At 37.2% G+C, this 19,999-nt stretch overlaps 2 protein-coding genes across 3 annotated transcripts; one reads left to right on the top strand and one right to left on the bottom strand.

Annotated features, from left to right (window-relative positions):
• Positions 1-3,824: 3,824 nt before the first annotated feature.
• Positions 3,825-6,700, bottom strand: mrpl55 (mitochondrial ribosomal protein L55). 2 transcript variants are annotated; one of them, XM_051403417.1, is made up of 3 exons: positions 6,461-6,700; positions 4,667-4,907; positions 3,825-4,052 (listed from the first exon to the last, which is right to left on the bottom strand). In XM_051403417.1, exons 1-3 carry the CDS (start codon positions 6,583-6,585, stop codon positions 3,903-3,905), a joined length of 516 nt encoding a protein of 171 aa, XP_051259377.1. In that variant the 5' UTR covers positions 6,586-6,700; the 3' UTR covers positions 3,825-3,902. The 2 variants fall into 2 exon arrangements, with proteins under 2 accessions (XP_051259377.1, XP_051259378.1); XM_051403418.1 differs by lacking the exon at positions 6,461-6,700 and adding an exon at positions 5,616-5,876.
• A 63-nt stretch (positions 6,701-6,763) lies between these two features.
• Positions 6,764-15,739, top strand: ctns (cystinosin, lysosomal cystine transporter). The gene is made up of 11 exons (XM_051403319.1): positions 6,764-6,872; positions 7,304-7,398; positions 7,969-8,047; positions 8,767-8,857; positions 9,438-9,541; positions 10,198-10,335; positions 12,092-12,191; positions 12,344-12,463; positions 12,965-13,135; positions 13,592-13,709; positions 15,279-15,739. The coding sequence occupies exons 2-11, from the start codon at positions 7,323-7,325 to the stop codon at positions 15,425-15,427; spliced, it is 1,146 nt and encodes a 381-aa protein (XP_051259279.1). The 5' UTR covers positions 6,764-6,872; positions 7,304-7,322; the 3' UTR covers positions 15,428-15,739.
• Positions 15,740-19,999: the final 4,260 nt, after the last annotated feature.

The following is a 19,999-nucleotide window of genomic DNA, read 5'->3' as shown; positions in this document are numbered from 1 at the left end:
GTGCTTTTATTTTGAAAACGTCGCTGAACCAACCATAGATTTTTTTTATTTTTTTATTTTTAGCTTTATTGAAAAAGTATAAAAATAAACAATAAACAATTCTGGCACTTTTCATAGTACATACATTTCACAAGTGTAAAGAGAATGCCAGGTGAACATCATCAAACATTAGTGCAAGCCAGCTCACAATAACAACATGCACATTAGTGCTTCAATACAATAAATTAGGAGCACTTGAAATAAAATGAAAATAAACATCTCAAAATAAATAGTCAAAAATAAAATATATATAAAATAGAATAAACATTGCTTTCATAAGGGGGATTCAAGTCAATTTTAACTATCCATTTCAGTGGGAAAATTCTTTAAGTTCTCATATAATTTTTGTGCCTTAATTTCTGTTAGAAGTTTTAGAGATTTCATGTACAATTTAAATTCATTCATGAAGACAATAAATTTGGGTGATGACTTCATAACTCTATTCTTGTGAATGAAAAATTTGGCTAGACAAAGGATTACATTGCAACAGAGTTCATCATTTTTGTTTTGTAAGATCATACCGAAAGTGACATCATCTCTAGAGATAGCAGCTGGAAATAAAACAATTTTTTGTTTGATCCAATTGTGAATGTTAACCCAGAATGTTTGTATTATATCATATGAGAAGAAGATATGGTCCGTGGTTTCAATGTCATTTTCACAGAATGTGCATAAATTGTCACCGATATTAAAGCGTAGTCTAAGTAATTCTTTAGAAGGATAAATGTTGTTCATAATTTTAAAGTGTGTTTCTTTCGTTTTGGGGGGTATAGGAAATTTTAGGTACATTGTTCTTAGTTTATCAATTGATTTATTATCAAATTTATGTAGGATATTATTTTTGTTTTGTCTACCGGGGAACAATGTTTCAGTGAGGCAGTTTCTTATAAAATGATTGTTACATTTTTTGTCCAGGATTAAAATCCCCTGTATTGACAATGGGCCCAGTTGTGGTATTATAAATTGGTGGGCCAATATATTTTTTGTTAGAAATATAAATCCATTAGGAAGTGCTTTTTGTAATTTAATAAAGTCTGACTTGGAAGGGTTGAATTTATGTTTAGTGCAAACCATATATTCCTCTCATACCAATCCTGATAATATAATGATTTATTTCGGTATAAAACATATCTATTATTCCAAAGCATAGTAGTGTGAGGTGAAAAGTTATGCACATATAGCATTTTCCAATATAATAGAATTTGTTTATGAAACTCTGACAATGGTATAGGTAATTTGTCGATGTTGAAGTCTGCCATAAGAAGACATTTTAAACCTCCAATCTTATTGAATAGGGAATTTGGGACACAGTATCAAAATGAGTTGCTATGTTTGAGCCAAGATTTCAGCCAATTAATTTTTAAGGTTCCATTAAGGCAATCAAAATCAATAACTTTTAAACCACCATCTTTAATTTCTTTAACCATATTGCTTTTTTTCATATAGTGTGGCTTGTTTCTCCAAATAAAATTCAGATTAATTTGGTTAATAGATTTGATTAGTTTATTTGAAATGGCATTAGAGTAGGCTGGGTAAATGCACCTTAATAAACATTCCATCTTGGTTAGGTAAATTCGGCCGAATATTGAGAGCTCTCTTTGGAGCCATAAATTTAATTTGGCTTTACTCTCTTTTATTTTTTTTTTCTACATTCAAGTATTGACTTTGTTTTTGGTCTTTTGTTAGGTGTACTCCAAGGTATTTAATTTCCGACTTGATAGGGATGTTACAGATGTCTTTTAGAGTTGTTTCATGAATTGCAAATAGTTCACATTTGAGTTAACCCTGAAACTTTGGAGAATTTTTTTATTTTTTCAATTGTTATTGGAATTTGGTGTCTGTCTTGTACAAAAAGTGTTGTGTCATCCGCAAGTTGGCTGATGACAATATCGGTACCTAAGACATTTAAATTTTTTATTTCATTACAATTTTTAATGTAAATTGCTAACATTTCTGTGACTAATATGAATAAATATGGTGAAATGGGACAACCTTGTGGAATTCCCACATTAACATTAAAACTGGGGGTGGTGCCACAAGGTAGCATGACACAGCTGTTGATATTCTGATATAATCCACCAACTAAATTCCTAAAATTGACTCCAAAACCTAAATGTTCAAGAACTTGGAAGATAAATGGGTGCTCTACGGAATCGAACGCTTTATAGAAATCTAAAAAGAAAACCATCATGTTCAATTTGATTTCTATATTCAATAATGTCCATTACCAGCCTTATATTATTGTGGATTGATGTTCCCTTTAAAAAAACAGACTGTGTTTCTGCAATAAGATTTGAAATTCCTGTCTGAAGACGAGTGGTGAAAATATAGGTGAGTAATTTATAATCAGAGTTTCTAAGAGTAATAGGCCTTCTGTTTTCTATGAATCTGGGGTCTTTGCCGGGCTTAGGAATTGAGATGATGAGCCCATGTCTCATTGTGGGTGGAAGTATACAAGTTTCAAATATTTCCAGGAATACTACAGTTTTTTAATATCTTCCCAGAAATGTCGATCAAAGTCTCCTGTAAGTCCGTCCGAGCCCGGTGCCTTGTTAAGACATAGGCGGCCAATTACTCTGTCCATTTCAGTAATTGTTATTTGACTATCACATGTTTGTTTAAAGTTATCTTCAACTTTGGGAATATATTTTTCTATATCCTTTAAGAATGTATGGCAGTCTTCATTAGAGAATTTAGAGCTGTAAAGCTGATTTCTGAGATTAATTTTGGTTCTGTGATTTCTATATCATTTACTATCAAACTATATTTTCCTTGTCTCCTTTTTTCAAGACCACAGAAGTATCGAACCAACCATAGATATATATACTGAAACATGAGACTGAAACAATATAATTTCGAAACCAGAAATATACTTTCGTAACATTGTTGTTCGTACATATCATAAAACACATTATCACCTGTGAAATGTTATCCCTTGCTGTTTGTTTTTTCAATTTCTTTCGTTCGAACATCAATTGGCAGCACAGAAGTCCAGCATCTTTAAAGCTGATCTGAATGCGGGTAAACTGATTTGGCGCATCAGAACCCTGCTCCAAGATGGCGGCGGTGTTGACGTATGCTTAGAAGTCTAAGGCGACATTTGTAAGCTAGCCACTAACATTAGCTAATCCTAGCAATTAGCTGGCTAAAATTAGCTAGTTAGGCTTCTTTTAGTTATCAAAAATGCTAAAATATATACTGCAATTATTTAAACTCGGAGATAGATAGATAGATAGATAGATAGATACGTTATTGATCCCCTTGGGATGTTTATGAAAACATGTCACATTATGAAAATATACACTGGACATGACTTTACCTGTTAGCTATCTTATGTTTCCGATCAGCCGTTCTGAGAAGTGTGAGAAAGGCTCAGCTTGGGGGCAGGGTGGGGTGATATTCGGGAGGGCAAAGGTTGGGGAGTGCATTACAGCACATTTGACACATTTTACCTCAAAACAAATTACAAACTAAGTAAAAGTAGCCTGATAATATTAATAATAATAACTTAATAAAAGCACATTTATTTCATGTTTGTACCTTGTTTAATCAAAGATATACTGAAAAATAGACTTCAGCCTGGTAGTGGCAGCCATTTTGAATTTCTCAATTTTGAGGCATTTTGGGACATTTTTGAGCTTCATATACAGAAGATTTGGATTCAGCACCCCTTAATACCCTCCGAAATGTTGTATAATATAAATAATCACAAAATGCCTCCAGCACTTTAAATAAGCAAATTTTAAGAAATTCTGCCTAGACTACTAATTCACCACACAGATACACAGCTTTAAAACAATTTATTAACTGAAGAGTCAGATTTTTAAAGATGCATCTCCAGTTGTGGTAAAACACAAAATAACTTATTTCTTCATCCAGAAGCGGCTGTATTTGTCAGCTTTGAAGTCATCTTCAAAGTGGAATGATGTCGCTTTTCTCGTCCTCTTCACTTCTCTTTTTTTCAGTCGAGCTCGACGTTCTTCTTCAGACAGAGTGGACAGATTGACTGCCATCTTTTAAAACACAAAGAACACACCAATAAACTTACAAAACATGAAATATCAGTTAACATATGGACCAGTGCACCTTATTGTTTTGTTGTTTGGGGTCTTGCAAGTCTGACAAAATTACAATAATTTAGGGGCTTTCATCAATAATAAAGAGGACACAAAGACACTTTATAGTGCAGAATTGATATAAGAGATGCTTCTATATGACTCTCCTGTTGATATGCCCATTGGCCACCCACAACAGAGGATTTAAATGTGACCAAGGGAAACTCTCTGTTGTTCTCTTCAAACAGTACAATATGATTTCCCGAATTAATGGCACAGTTGAGGAACCAACACTCACTATGGTGATATTAGAGATGCTTTGAACCTAAATATGATGTGTTTTTTCAAGACATAAGGGCCAGAGGCCTAACTGTTTGCCAGTTGGGGTAGCATTTTGACAAATTCTAGCCGTCTTGGGCGTGTGCTTTTTTTCTTCCTCTGATTACACAGTAGCTTCTAAGAATTTGAATGTACAACTCATATTAATGAGATATTTAAATTGTATTTCTCACAAATAAGTAAAAAGTGCTGTATAGAAATGTAGCAAGGAGTGGAGGAGATAGTGCACTAACCATGAGGATGCGTCTGGGTTCTTTGTATCTTATATTGACTGTAGATCCATCAGGTCGGACCAGCATCACAGAGTACTGTCTCTCATAATTCTGCCGGCCACAGCGCACCACTGACGTCCTGTTGGAGTTGAGCTGAGGAATTTGAGTGTGGAGCAATGAAGCCTGGCCATGTCCTGCAGTGTGTGCACGGAGTGGTAACGGTGACAGGCAACCTGTTTGGGTGATCACAGGGCAAACACTCCTGCCCGTACATACATACAACCATTTCCACACACATAAAATACACTGTGAATGTCAGATGCAGTAATCATATTACTTCCCCTTATAAATTGTAGTGTAACTAATGATAATAATTTTCTGTACATTACTTTTATGGCACCCCCCTACTAATTTTAAATCCAACAATTCAAGCTTACACTTTGTCCTGACAGTAGTAATATAACTAGTAGTTATAAAAGTAATAACTAGTAATATAACTAATAACTGTTGTCAGGGAGAAATAAGCAAAGTAATAATATTACTTTGGAAAGAGAAATGAACAAAACATTACTTTTTTGATTAACACTCACTTAAGTCTGTTTCCTTCATGTAAGTTAGAGGTAGAGCACCTCCCGCCGTCACGTAACGTTATAAAGTTGGCTATCTTGTATAATTTCACAATAAGCAATTAAACAAGTTCTGACACGAGTATGGCGAGGGCTCCTGTCATATAGAAGAGAAAGACAAATGTCTACAGACTTATTCCTGCTTGACTTACCCCCGAGTTTCGGAGCATATTCGCCGTCATGTAAAGTTAGCAAGTTAGCATGTAGCAATGTATCATAGGACAATAATCTATTAAACATGAGCCTTCCTCTCCATTTACAGAACGTTTGAGCAAACAAACACAACCCCCCAACTTATCTTAGCAAGCATGCTATGCTTCCAAACATTAGTCTTCGAGTCTTACCTTGATAACAATGGCGTACAAAGCTTCATTAAAATCATGTTCGCGATTAGGAAATCAGTAAATAAAGTCTTGTATGTTGATTGTGTGACAAAAGCCGAGTGGCCGAGCAGTTCTATAACCTGACAGGAAACCGGAAGCGCTTAAGAAGAAAGTCAAGCACTGGAGTTCACAGAGTAAATGTCTTACTGAAACAATGCAAAGACTTGTTCCATGCTGTCGGTTTGAAAAAATTTTTTTTCATGACCATAAAGAGATACAAAAATATGAGGAATAAAACTACAAAGAAGGAAAGAAAAAATAACGAGACAAAGAAAAGGGGTACATACATATTTAAATAAAAAATAGGATTATTATATAGGAATAGGTTTCATTTAGACCATTTGCATTTATGTACCCAAAAAGTCCCAAACAAAATTAAAAGATTTAAAATAAATTTTTCGCATAATAAATATTTTTTCTGTAAATTAATCTTTGTCAAAGTTAATCAAATACAAGTAGAGTTCAAGTAATGAATGTTAAGCTGACAAGCGTGCTACATGTGAATCCTTGCCATAATAATCGGCAAATCAAGGATCCCTAACAATGCCGACCAAATGTAAGTAAGTAAGTAAAACTTTATTTATATAGCACCTTTTTGACACAGAGATCCAAAGTGCTTTCCAAACAACAAATAAATAAACATAACAACACACACTTCCCTCTCCGTTCCGTTCGTTTTATTGCTGGAAATTTTCCCCACTGAATGAAGAAAATAGGATTTATTGGCATAAATGGAAAATAATATTCACAGGTATATTTTAATTAGCTTATATTCATCTGCATATAGGAATAGTTGTTTTCGTTACCTTAGAATGAGCTGTTTTTCACTACCTTCCATGTGTCGCCTTCCATGTAGTCCGTGACGCTGAACTGCCATGTTTCTGCAGTACAGACAGAACCAGAACAGCTTCTCAGCTTCCTCACTCCTCATATCCTAAAAAAAAACCCAACTTCCCCACTCAGATGGGCAAAAATAACCAATTTTGAAATCCCAACCCAATCCCAATTGTCAAAATATCAACTATGTGTGATGTTGATGTTTGTTGAGCTTCCTAAAGAAAAATATGACACTGTAGGACTTAACGAACTCCAGAAGATGGCAGCAACGCCATATAAGGATGCTAGCTGCCGTTAAAGCTCCTATAAGAAGTGAAAGAAGAAGAAGAAGCTTTAGTCTTGTGACAGGCCGGTGAGGAAGCAGTCGAAATAACCACTGCTGTAAGTTTAACTTTTTTTTTTTACGGGTTTATACAAAGCATAGGCAGGCTTTCAAGCATTAAGCTCCTTTAGTATGCTTCTTAGTACGATGACTTACATGTTTCTATATATTTAACTCATTCTCCGAGACCAAATGGATAAAATAATGATTTGTTGTAAAACAACACTTATCGTTAAATTGGGTTTGGGTCTCTAAAAATGTTATGACGATGTATCACATAGGCCTACATATAAGGTTATTACGTATAACTTAACATATAACTTGGACTCTATTTGTTAAAATGACTCAAGAATTACAGCTCTTATGCATTTCCACTGGTAGCTTTATGTGCAGTACCTGAATTAGCTATTCAATTATTTTACACATGTGAATGGGATTGCTCTGTCTATTTGCTATGATGCTTTGTGTGCTTTGTCCCTTGGGTGGGCAGTATCCAACATTTTGCCAAGATGTCTGGTCTGGGCTTGGCAAAGAGATGGCTACCTACTCAGCTGCTGCTCCTGTGGACGCTGACCATCATCTCTGGTGACTGACTGTTTATGCCTATTTATATTGAATCCACTGGCTTTACTGTAAACATTTCAATGAGGCTATTTCGTTGACAGATATGCCTTATAGATTCCTAGCTGGAGCCAAAAAAAACAGTAGGTTTTTCTTGGGAACCAATGTGGTTGGTCATATTCTACAGGTCTTTGTCCATTATGCAGCGCCCTCTCTTGATAATGCATTCAATTACCATGATTCCACTGAAAGCTGGTGGAAACGCGTTCAGGTTTGCTTAATAGCACCAAGGTTCCAAGAGTCTTGAATGGAACTGGTTCAAGATCCAGGACTAATTTGGTGGAAAAGGGGCCTGGGTGGGTTTTCAAAAAAGGTTGAACATGACTATATTTTGACTTGGAAGATGTTCAAGATGTACAGATTCTGAACATGTTCAGTGGCCATTGAAGCAGTAACCTGATTATTATGACAAGGATAAATTTGTAAATAAATATGCTTTATAATGATGCCAGTTCATACTACCTTTTGATGTCAAACTATGTACTCTTTGCTTCGGAGAACATCTTGGATTGACTTTGTCTGTCTGTCCTCTAGAGTCCAGAGTGTTCTTTTCTGCTCCTGATGCTGTTACACTTGAGGAAAACTCTAAAGCCAACATCATCATTACTTCAGGGTAACCACAGAAACACTTTTCAGAAACATTGTACCAAAAAAAATGCATGTACTGCTTTGGACTTTAGGATATGGTAAAAAAAAAAACATAATGTAATTATTCTGACAGATATTACTATTGCATTATGATTCTCAATTAGTGGGAATTATCATTTTTTGCATCACAATTTTTTCATTTTCACTGAAACAACCATTAAAACCACGATGATGGACATTAATCAGGGTCTGTACCAAACAAACATGTTTTCTTATACCTGCAGAACAGGATTTGCAATTTTGATAACATTTTAACTAAGTGTGCTGCCCTACTTTGCTCTGGTCAGTATTCTTGGGGGTAGTGGAGAGATAGTGGGATCTAACTCGATGGCAAATAGCAATTTGCAAATATGTGGCATTACCTTCTAGTTAGTTGCAATTTGTATAACCTGTCATGATTATACAAATATACATACTTATTAGGGCCCGAGCAGCAACCACTGGTACACGTGTATCATGACTACACAAACAAAAAAGCCTCTTAGACCCGTACGCCAAACACAACAGGAAATAGGCTAGGGATTTGATTGATTGACTTTAAATTTGGTCAGTGTAATTCAAAGACCATCACAACTGAAAGTTATTTATGAATGTGTGTTGAACCGTTGAAATGCTTCCATAGTTTGTAAAAGCAGCTGTCAGTATCAGTGTTGTTCTGACTGGAATTTTTGTATCTTCCTCTAGTTCCCCTGTCAACCAGTCAGCTGTGATTCAGTTCAATGTAACCTATAGCTCCAAACGGAACTACTCATCTGTAATCACACTGCCTGAGCAGGTAACACACAACCAAATTTTTAAAAGCAATTGTGCTGCAAATTGCAACAGTTAAACATACTCTCTTCTGGGCATGTCCAGATGTAAGTTGTGTGTGTTTATGTATCTATGAACTTTGATTGTCTGTGTTCTAATCATTTCACCTGATGCAATTCACTCCAAGCCACTTTAAAGACTGACTGCACCCAGTCTAATAGTATGTCTTGCCCTGCTAACTAGTTGTGACAACATGACTTGCTACACATTCTTTGCATCTCCCTTTGTTTTGCTTTTTGCTGGCAGCTGCCTGTACAGCTTGCAGTTGTTGAATTTGTGTTTGTGGACATATATTATGCATGCAATTAAAATCAGGCATGTAATCATTTAATTTGCGCGTTAGTAGAAGAGAATGAATCTGTTTGATCAGTTACTTAACCACTGCCATCAGTGTTTGAATGTGTGTGAATAGGGTGAGTGTGGCATGTAGTGTACAGTGCACTGAGTGGTCGAAAGACTAGAAAGGCGCTATATATGTACAATCCATTTACCATTTACCAATAAGTTATTGAATAAAACCTCTTGGGTTTGTAATGTTTATTTAGGTGTTTCTGCCAGTGGACACAACCTCAGTCACTTTCAGTGTGACATCCCATGATGTTGGACAGGTGACCACATACATGCTTAGCAACCACACAGACCTCAACAGGTGGGTATCAGCAAAGACACAACACTGACAGAAGACCTATTTTTCCCCCTCTTTCATTGTTACATCTGACAATCGAACGTGACAATAGGAATCGCTTTAATCCGGAAGTGCAATTAATGAACAGGGGTTTTTCTTGTGGACAGTGCTGCAGTGACAGCTAACATTGTAGAACAGAAAATATTAACATAAGATGGAAAATGTGCTGTAAGAGACTACGATAATATGTAGTTGATTTCGCAGAGTTAGCTTCCCTTTATCCTCATTCTTGAAATGCTCTGCCTTTCTTCCAGTGTTCATTTAGAAAAGAAGTTAGCCAAGATGAGTTGGTGGTCTAAGGGCTACCGTTATGTCCACACAATGCCTCAACCCTGACCACAGAACACTGTTTTCAATTCCCCAGATGTTTTTGTTGAGCAAGGCACATGTCATACTGGCTAATCTGGTGAGCCCAGTTTAGACTGTTTTTATCAGATTACATGAATACATTCAGCATCAGTGTACAAAGAGCTAATGATGCTGGACAAAAACTACGGGTATTGGTCGGATTGGTAGGCTCAAATGACATGAGAACAAACATTTCAAAGTTATAATGATGATGATGATGATGCCACTGTCCAGTTTCTTTGTGTTTGTAAACCTGATTCTTTGTTCTCTAGTTTGTCTGTCAGAATCCGCTTTCTGGTCGTCCACAGCAACATCCTGTCAATAGTCAGTGAGGTGATTGGCTGGATTTACTTTCTGGCCTGGTCAGTGTCCTTCTATCCACAAGCCTGGGAAAACTGGAAGAGGAAAAGGTAGTGGTTCAATCTGTCCTCTCCCCTTTGTTTCATTCCTCCATTTTCCATACAGATTCACTCAAATATCCTCTTGCTCAAACTAGCAGAAAATGTACACAAGAGGTTCTGAATAATTTTAAGCCTAAAAATAGGCCAGCTAATCATGCTTTATGTTCTATCTACAGCACATTGTTTGTAGTTGTCAATGGGGAGTTATTGTCATAGTAAAAAGTAGTTTGAATGTTTACATTTTGAAAGTTTTGCAGTAATGATTACATTTGAGTCCCAAAATAAGCCACAGGGGCTAAGCAAAAAAACTATGAAGGCTAAAAGTTCTGATCTATGTGTTTTCCACAGGTCTGACATATACTTGTTGTGGGAATCTGTGCAGAAGAATGTAGTGTTATTTTGCCAGTGGCTTGTGAACCAAGGCAAAGTAGAGACAGAAGAGTTATATCCCAAAAATGTAAAGCTGCTGTTGGTAACTTTTTATAAAAATAACTTTGTCATATTTGCTGAAACTTCCACTGTATTCTGACAGTTGTACATGAGAAAGATAAGACAGAGTAGTGCTCCTTATGGCATTTGCAAGAATCCCCAGGACCTGAATGAAAACAACCAATCAGAGACGAGTAAGATAAAGAGACTGTTTTGGTTAGTGTCTTGAGGATAGTTGATTGTTGAATCTCATTCCCAAAATCGGAAATTGATGACCTGCGACTATCAATCATATTTTCTTTGCGGTGGCTTTGGCTCAGGAAGTCATCCACTTATCAGAAGGTTAGCGGCTCGATCCCCAGCTCCTCCCGCAACATATGAATATGTATGAATGCCCTTAGTTTCTGTTTCTGATGAGCATCTGGTACCTTACATGGCAGCCTCTGCCATCAGTGTATGAATGTGTACGAATGGGTGACTGTGGCATTTTAACTTTAGTTGTTTTCTTTCAGGCGTGGTGAATTATCGCAAATGCAATTAGCAACTCTAGGAGGAGCCAGAGGACAGATTATGTGTCCCATGTACTGCTGTCAGGATATAGAGCATTTCAGCCGATATAACAAAATGTTATTTTTTTAAAGGTTAACTACTCCTGCTCTAACCATTACAAATGTGAGCACCTTTACCCTGACAGTGTTAACATACGGATTTATGTGTTTAAGTGTTTTTGGAGCATTGGGGCAGCAGTAGCTCAGTGTGTAGGGACTTGGCTTGGGAACCGGAGGGTTGCCGCTTCAAATCCCACAGACCACAATATGGAGTGTGGACTGGTAGCTGGAGAGGTGCCACCTCATGTGCACTGCCGAGTTGCCCTTGAGCAAGGCATCCTAACCCCAAGCCTGCTCATGGGGGGCGCTGTTAACGTTGCAGCCCCATCACTGCTGTGTGTGTGTGTGTGTGTGTGTGTGTGTGTGTGTGTGTGTGTGTGTGTGTGTGTGCTTTTGATTGCAGTATAATCGATTGTTATTAGAAAATCAATCAATTTAGAAATTGCTTCTAAATATATTTTTGGTGGTATTTCTTCAATCTTTTGCTTTACTTCTGGTCTCATGGGATTTAGAACCATCTCTTTCTGAGCCCCCTCTCTCTCTCTCTCTCTCTCTCTCTCTCTCTCTCTCTCTCTCTCTCTCTCTCTCTCTCTCTCTCTCTCTCTCTCTCTCTCTCTCTCTCTCTCTCTCTCTCTCTCTCTTTCTTATATGTTTAATTAGGCTTGATCTGCAAATGCAGAAAAAAATTAGCAAATTAAACTGACAGGCAAATAATACTTTGTATTCAGTGTTGTAGGTCTCAACTTTGACTTCCTGGCTCTCAACCTAACTGGCTTCATCGCTTACAGTGTCTTCAATATAGGGCTGTTCTGGGTGCCTTATATAAAGGTAAATTCATCCTTTTTAAAAAGGCATTTTACTGTTTATACACATGAACATCAGCCTTCCAATTAGTGGACGACCCAGTCTCCATCCTGAGCCACAGCCGCCTACATGAACAGTATATTTGTCTGTTAAGCTGCCATGTGTCTGTCCTGTAGGAGGAGTTTCTGAAGAGGAACCCGAATGGAATTAACCCTGTCAATGCTAATGATGTCTTCTTCAGTCTCCATGCTGTCCTGCTGTGTTTGGTCTACGTTACCCAGGCTGCTGTCTATGAGGTGTGTGTAATGTAGAGAAGCTTGTGATAGAAAATGTATCTCAAGTCAAAAGTATTCAGAATCTGAAATGGTTTTACTGTGTACAGATACAAAGGATCTTGGCTTATAGCTCCAGAATAAAAAATGACTGCTGGGTCCTCTCCCACTTAATTCACTGATGATGCCTCTTCTCTCTCAGCCTTGATACATAATATAGGGTGGACATTGGGGGTAGGCAGAGTCCTCCTCTATCTCACCTGCCTTTCCTGTGTCTCTCCTGCTGTGACTATCATATAATGTCAAACAAATATAGTAAAACATCAGCAGGAAGTGTTGACTTTCATTGACAGTCATTTAAGAGCACACAAAAAATACAGACTCTAGGCAATTTGAATTAGTGAGCATCTTTGGAATTACTTAAGTAATTGATTTGGTCACATGTGTTTGTGTGTGAGTGTTTGGAACTGACAGGATATCCAGACAATGTATCGGTGTGTAATGCTCTGTTTCTTTCTCTTCCAGAGGGGGGGTCAGAAGGTCTCCTGGACAGCCTTGTTCTTGTTGCTGATTGGCTGGACATTTGCCTTGATAAGTTTGTTTGTTGCTGTAGCCAAACAAATCACCTGGTTGGATTACCTCTATTACTTCTCCTACATTAAACTTGCAGTCACTCTGATCAAATATGTGCCGCAGGTAAGCTGTACACATACACAGGGACAAAAAATGTAAATACCCAGACAGTGTAATGCATTGCAGAACAGTAGTCATGCAATAAATACTACCTCCTGTTTACGTTATTTGTGTGTTTTGAGACTGTTACAGTAATGGCATTCTTGTTCTTCACAAACTACAACAACTACAATGCCTTTCTGACAGTGTCAGCCACTTAAATTCTAAATTTCATAAAAGTAGCACCTCTGACAGGACTGTTGTATCCATTACAGTGTATGTGTAATGTTTCTATATTTTCTATCAACTGCATATTGAAACACACTGATTAACAAGAAGCAATACAGTTTCACAGGTTCCATGTTAATTGTAAAATTGATCAATACAGCATGCAGTATACTGCAGTCTGCTTCAGTGCTACTCCACAAAATTCAGTTCAGTATTTGTATTATGTTGTATTTTTCATTCTTTGTTTTTCAGGCTTACATGAACTACCGAAGACAGAGCACTGAGGGGTGGAGTATTGGCAATGTTTTGCTGGACTTCACTGGTGGAACTCTCAGTATTCTACAGATGATCTTACAGTCTTACAACAACGGTATCCAATGTACTTTATGATATTTCATAATCTGTGCTGTACTTCTTCCTTTTCCGACTTTATCTGTCTGAGCTTTGCTGTGAATCAAGGTTTGTCATTTTGGTATACATCAGTCCTCACAGAAGCTGATGTAGGACAGCTCACAGTTCTGTCAGTAGTTGTGGTGCAGGTGAGCAGTCTGGGTGGAGCAGAAGGAGATGTTCTCAGGTGTAGCATATGAAGAGCTGCTTTGCTTTCCCAACGGGTGGAGTTGAGTGGCATTATGTAATAGGTTCCCAGACAATTACACTCAGAAATAGTACTTAACAACTTAACTTAAAAGAGTGAGAACACACACTACATTTAGCATAAACAGAACACTAATATGACAACAGCCTGTGTCATGAGAAGTGACTGTGACCTTATATGTAATTGAATCTGGATTCTGTGTCTCGTAATCTAGACAAGAAGCTAAAGAACGCTTGTATGAATTCAAAGCGAATGCAACATGTTTGTCACTACACATTATCTCATATTTCATATATTTCCTTTGTATGAAGATCCTACCATTATCTTCCCTGATGTTCATCCGATTAAATTTAGCATGTCTGGTCATCTTTCTGCAACTACTGTTGAGCCACACAACGAAACTATACTAGAAAATGGTTAAAACTTTGAATAAGAGTGTCCTGACTGAAATGGACCCTGCGATAGTCACCCACCCATCACATGTCCTGGATCTGTCTCTCACAATAGGCGGTCAGTATATACATTCTTGCTACTACGCTGCTAAAAGATTTTCTCCGTCTAACCCTAGTATGTTGATGTTCACCATGTTAACATGTTAACATTTGCTATGTTGGGAATGTTTTGAAGATATGTGTAACTATCTAATATAATATCGCTTCTGCATTGTATTAGCATAATAGATTTAAGAGTTTATTCTAAAACAGAATTTCCATGTCAATTCTACTGCCTGCTTTTATCTCCTACACAAATAAAATAAATATCAAGACAAAACTTAGTTTAGTTTGCTGGAACTTTAAGATAGGACCGCTCACAACACACAACTATTTTAAAGTGCCAGATTGTTGAAAATCAGTAAATTGACAGGTGAAGATAATAACATTGTAGGAAAAAAAAAATACCAACAAGACAATACGAAATCATAATGTCACACCTGCAGTAATTTAGTTGTTAACAAAGGAAGTTGACCAAATAAGCTGCTCCTTATCCATCATGTCCATCAGTTACACCAACTGTTCTAGATGAATCCAGGTTATAGACAGAAGTAGACAAGCCATCTTTACTGCTGTGGCATTTCACTAGTATATCTTGTATGTGAAGGATTTCTTTTTTTTTATCCGCCTTTTCCAAAAACACTGTCCAGGGGATCCCGTAGAACCGGTTAAATATTGAAAATATGGTCATTAGCCTGGAAAAAAATGAATGCAGAGGACAGTATTTGCATAAAGATTGAATTTAACTGATTTAATAAATATTTTTACCACCTACTGCATACACAATGGTATACTGTATATCTTACTGCCAGAGCATGTTGTTTGTACTAACTAGTGTGTCTCTCCTTAGACGAATGGAGGCTGATAATTGGTGATCCTACAAAGTTTGGTCTGGGTCTGTTCTCTGTGGTTTTTGACATCCTCTTCATGACTCAGCACTACTGTCTCTACAGAGGGCCACCACAGTACGAAGCTGTTACAGAGCAACAAGAAGACTGAGTGTGTTGACACACGAAGACTGAGTGTGTTGACACACAAAAACACACTATCACAAGGGAGCACACGTCTGATTTCTATCACTTGTCACCCGATTAACCAACAAATGATTGGTTGTTGTCCTCTTCGACTTCCATCAAAATATGGTGTGAACTTCTCCAGAGCAGGTTATACACAGTGTGCCTTTTTTCTTAAATATTTCAGGATCAGCACTTGTCTTTTTTTACCACTGTATGATATTCATGGTTGATAAAAGGTAGAACATGTAATGATGTCAATCAACACACTTTTTATTAAATGCAATATCACAGCTGAGTGATAGTATTTTTGAGATATATAATAATATAACTACCAAGCCTAATTGATAAATTGGCAGGCCAAATATTATCATTGAATTTTAGCTTGTCAGTATTGGTGTATAGTTTGGGGGGTAAATAACAAAAAAATGACATGCGTCATAGCTTACATGGTTTGTCCACCAGAATACACTGACAATTTACCTTTACACAGTGTTTAAGTTATTCTGGGTGATCACTTTTATCCTGGAATGGAACATTTTAGTCTGATGGACACTGTCACTTCCAGGATTACAATGTTCCCACCCACAGCAGATCACTGACTGTAAGGGCCCTAAAATGTGATTCACATTTTTATACTACAAACCAGTCACCACCCAACTGAACAGCCATGACAAATTTGGGAGAAGTGTGTAAAACAGTGTGTAACAACACCACATTATGTAATTACTCAACAAAATGTAATACATTTTCACTTCATTATGTAATAACACCTGCATTTAGTAATAATTTACTGCCTTTTGTAATGAACAGCATGAACACTATAAGTTATACATTTCCCCATGTATTGCAGTAAATTATTACATATCCTAGTGGTTATTACAAAGTGTGGGAGTTGCACTTTTAAAGGATGAAAATATGATAGTATGGTCCATTATATAATAACATTTTCATTTGCATATTTCATATTTTTAACAAAACACCCCAAAAAGACTGTCAGAAAGCTTCAACTAATTCAAAATGCGGATCATAAAAACTGCAAATCCCACATTTTGTAATAGCTGTCAAATATGTAGTCATTTATTTATTATGCAGTGTTAATGATTAATTTTATAAGAACAGCCTTGAAAAGTGTCCTGAGATAATTTTTGTTATGAATTGAATTTTTCTTTTATTTAATCATCAACCATCATCAAAACACCAAATGAGGGAATATCTTTTGTAAGATGTGTTCCATTGTCAAAAAGTGACATCCTGACACAGATTGTGTAAGAAAATGAGAAGGCCAACACTCTTCTCTAAATTCTAAATTCAGATAGAAAACTTTGATCAAATTAAGATGAATATGGGTCAGATACATTAGGACTTTAACAATTGATATTCTTGTCTGTACATGCTGGGCTCAAAATGTTTATTGTCACTGGTTGTTGCAAAATGTATTATGGAATACTTGGCTATCCCAAGTCTACACGTCGTCTGGATACGGCACTGCCACTAAGCCTTCCTGCTAAGTTTTCCCAGTGGTCTCTGTACATACAGAGCATCAAATTATAATATCACACCTTCCAGTAGTTGTGATACACAAAACCAAAAGGCAGTTGACCAAATATTATGTCAAAGCCGTCATTACTGCAATGGCTTTCACTAGTATACCCTGTATGTGAAGGAAGACAACTGTCCAGGAGATCCCGTAGAACTGCTTAAATATTGAAAATAAATGACATTAAAATGGATATAGTAAAAAAATATTTTAAACAAACTCATTAAACCACTAAACTCATTGGGTGTCCAAAACCAACTCTATCATCAGAAAGGCCCAGCAGATGATGTATTTCCTGCGGTAGCTCAGAAGGTTCAACCTGCCTGAGGAGCGGGGATGATCCAGTTCTACCATCTTCAGTCTATTCTTTGTTCATCCATCAGTCTCTGGTTTGGATTGGCCACCAAATAGGACAGGAACAATAAACAGTCAGGACTGCAGATAAAATCATTGGCGTCAACCTGCCCTCAAATCAGTACATTTATATTTCAGAAAACATCACTCTAGATTTCATATTCCCCCCCCCCCCCATCATGCACTAGCTCTATTGTAAGCGGTTGTAATAATAAATACGTAGACTGTATATGTATTGCAGACATCTGTAATTCAGTTCTTTCCTAGGCAAAAATAACTTTTCAGATATCCACAGTGATATTCTTTCCAGGTCAAGATTATCACCATTATTTTTTTATATCCAGAACATCCATTCTGGATATATGAAACAAAATTTTGACTAGTATAAACAAAAAATATCAGATATCTACAATATAATACTGATTATCTGCTGAAAAAGTTAATGCTGGTCCTGATAGAAAGGTGTCAGAACACACAGTACACCACAGTTTGTTTTATATGGGGCTGCATAGCCGCAGACCAGTCAGGATGCCCATGCTGACCCCTGCCCACATGCGAAAGCGCCTACAATGGGCACATAAGCATCAGAACTGAACCACAGAGCAATGGAAGAAGGTGGCCTGGTTTTCCTTTACATCTTGTCGATGGCTGTGTGCATCACTTACCTGGGGAACACACAAATCCTCCTCCTCACCTACAAAGCTCTTCATGGTCAGGCCCCTTAATATTTTAAAGAGCTCATAGTACCCTATTACCCCACTAGAACACTGCGCTCTCTGAATGCAGGGCTACTTGTAATGGTAAATGGACCTGTACTTCAGGAGCAATTTGCGGTTCAGTATCTTGCTCAAGGATACTTCGACATGTGGCACCAGGAGCCGGGGATGGAACCCACAACCTTCCGATTAAGGAACGACCCACTCTGCCTCTGAGCCACAGCCGCCCGTGGTTCCTATAGTCTCTAAAAGTAGAACAGGAGCCAGAGCCTTCAGTTACCAAGCTCCTCTCCTGTGGAACCAGCTTCCAGTTGTGGTTCGGGAGGCAGACACCCTCACCACATTCAAGAGTAGGCTTAAGACATTCCTCTTTGATAAAGCTTATAGTTAGGGCTGGATCAGGTGAGTCCTGAACCATCCCTTAGTTATGCTGCTATAGGCCTAGACCATCGGGGGATCCCATGATGCACCAAGCTCTTCTCTTCCTCTCTCTTTCTGCACTCACCCATTAATGCATGTTACTAACTTCACTTCTTCCCCGGAGTTCCTGTGCTTTCTCGTCTCGCAGGTTCTCATGGATCCTGGTGGAGCCTTCTGTCATGGTCATGCCTGACTCGCATTGCTAATATTACTGATATTATTATAAGGGACCAAGCCAGCGACCGCTGGGAGGCCCTATTGTATCTCCAGGAATTATTATTATTATTAGATCCGGCTTCAACTGCTAATTTGGCCGCTGCAATATGCTTGAAAAGTCAGGAAAATTTGCACAAAATTCAAATGTTCGAGAACGACATATGAAATTGTACCCGTACACGGGCGGCGCCCCCCCCGAATCAGCCCCCAAGACGCGTAAGACCAACATGCACGAAAATCCATACGCATGTGTATCGTGATAAAAGAAGCAGAAAAGCCCATACCCAGACCCATACCTCAAACTAAACAGGAAGACGGCCATTTTGCCATTGCATTTTAACAAACTCCTCCTAGGGAATTGATCAGCCAGACTTCAAATTTGGTCAGAATGATGTAAACACTATTACGATTAAACTTTGTGCTATTTGTGACTGTATTTTTTTTTTTATTGAACAATTTAAATGTACAAAGCTACAAGGTATATAATAACATTCAGCACATTGGTGAAATAATAAATAAATCAAAGATAGAGGAAAAATTAAAATAAATAATTTAAATAATTTGAATAAATAAATAAATAGAAAATAGATAGTTCAAACAGGGGCTTCAGGGAAAAACTTTTCATAATGACTCAGTAAGGTATTACTTTTTTTATTATTTAACAAAATCAGAGATTTAAGGAGCAAATTTAGGTAGTGATTTTGCAAATTTTTGTTTGTGAATAAAGAATTTTGCATATAGGATAACAAAGTTATTCAGGTGTTCCAAGAGCCTTGTCTTCTAGGTTACATAGTAGCAATTAACATCTTTAAAGGTAAGAGAGTAGACAGAGTTAGCAGCATCAAAAAAAGGAGATTCAACGTCACTCCAAAACTTTTTAGATATATCGCAGTAAAAAAAACAGATGTGAAATTGTTTCTGTATTAAGATTACAAAAAGCACAGGAATCATCATCTATAAACTTAGCAATAATACTACTAACTATCTAACTAACAAGGCTAAAGAAGTACATTTTAAAATACTGCATAATATTTGTGGGGTAGAAGCCAAGCTCTTCTCCAGTTTATGTCCTCTATTTGGGACCTCCAGTAAAACTTGCCTCTAGGCACAACTGTATTCATTCTTTGAAAACACTGGCGAATATGTTTATTATTACACTTTCTATCTGTTCAATTATATATAGATATAGTTCAATTCCACTCAGCATCAGTACAGGTTGACTAGTTTTATATTCACTGTCACTCAAGTGGCTTTTTATAAGTTGAATTAACTCTATTGAGATAGCACGAGTTACAGATATAAATTCTCTGGA

This window comes from Dicentrarchus labrax, unplaced genomic scaffold (assembly GCF_905237075.1).
Source record: "Dicentrarchus labrax unplaced genomic scaffold, dlabrax2021, whole genome shotgun sequence".
Taxonomy (NCBI): Eukaryota; Metazoa; Chordata; class Actinopteri; family Moronidae; genus Dicentrarchus; species Dicentrarchus labrax.
This window is presented reverse-complemented; position numbering and strand designations above follow the sequence as displayed.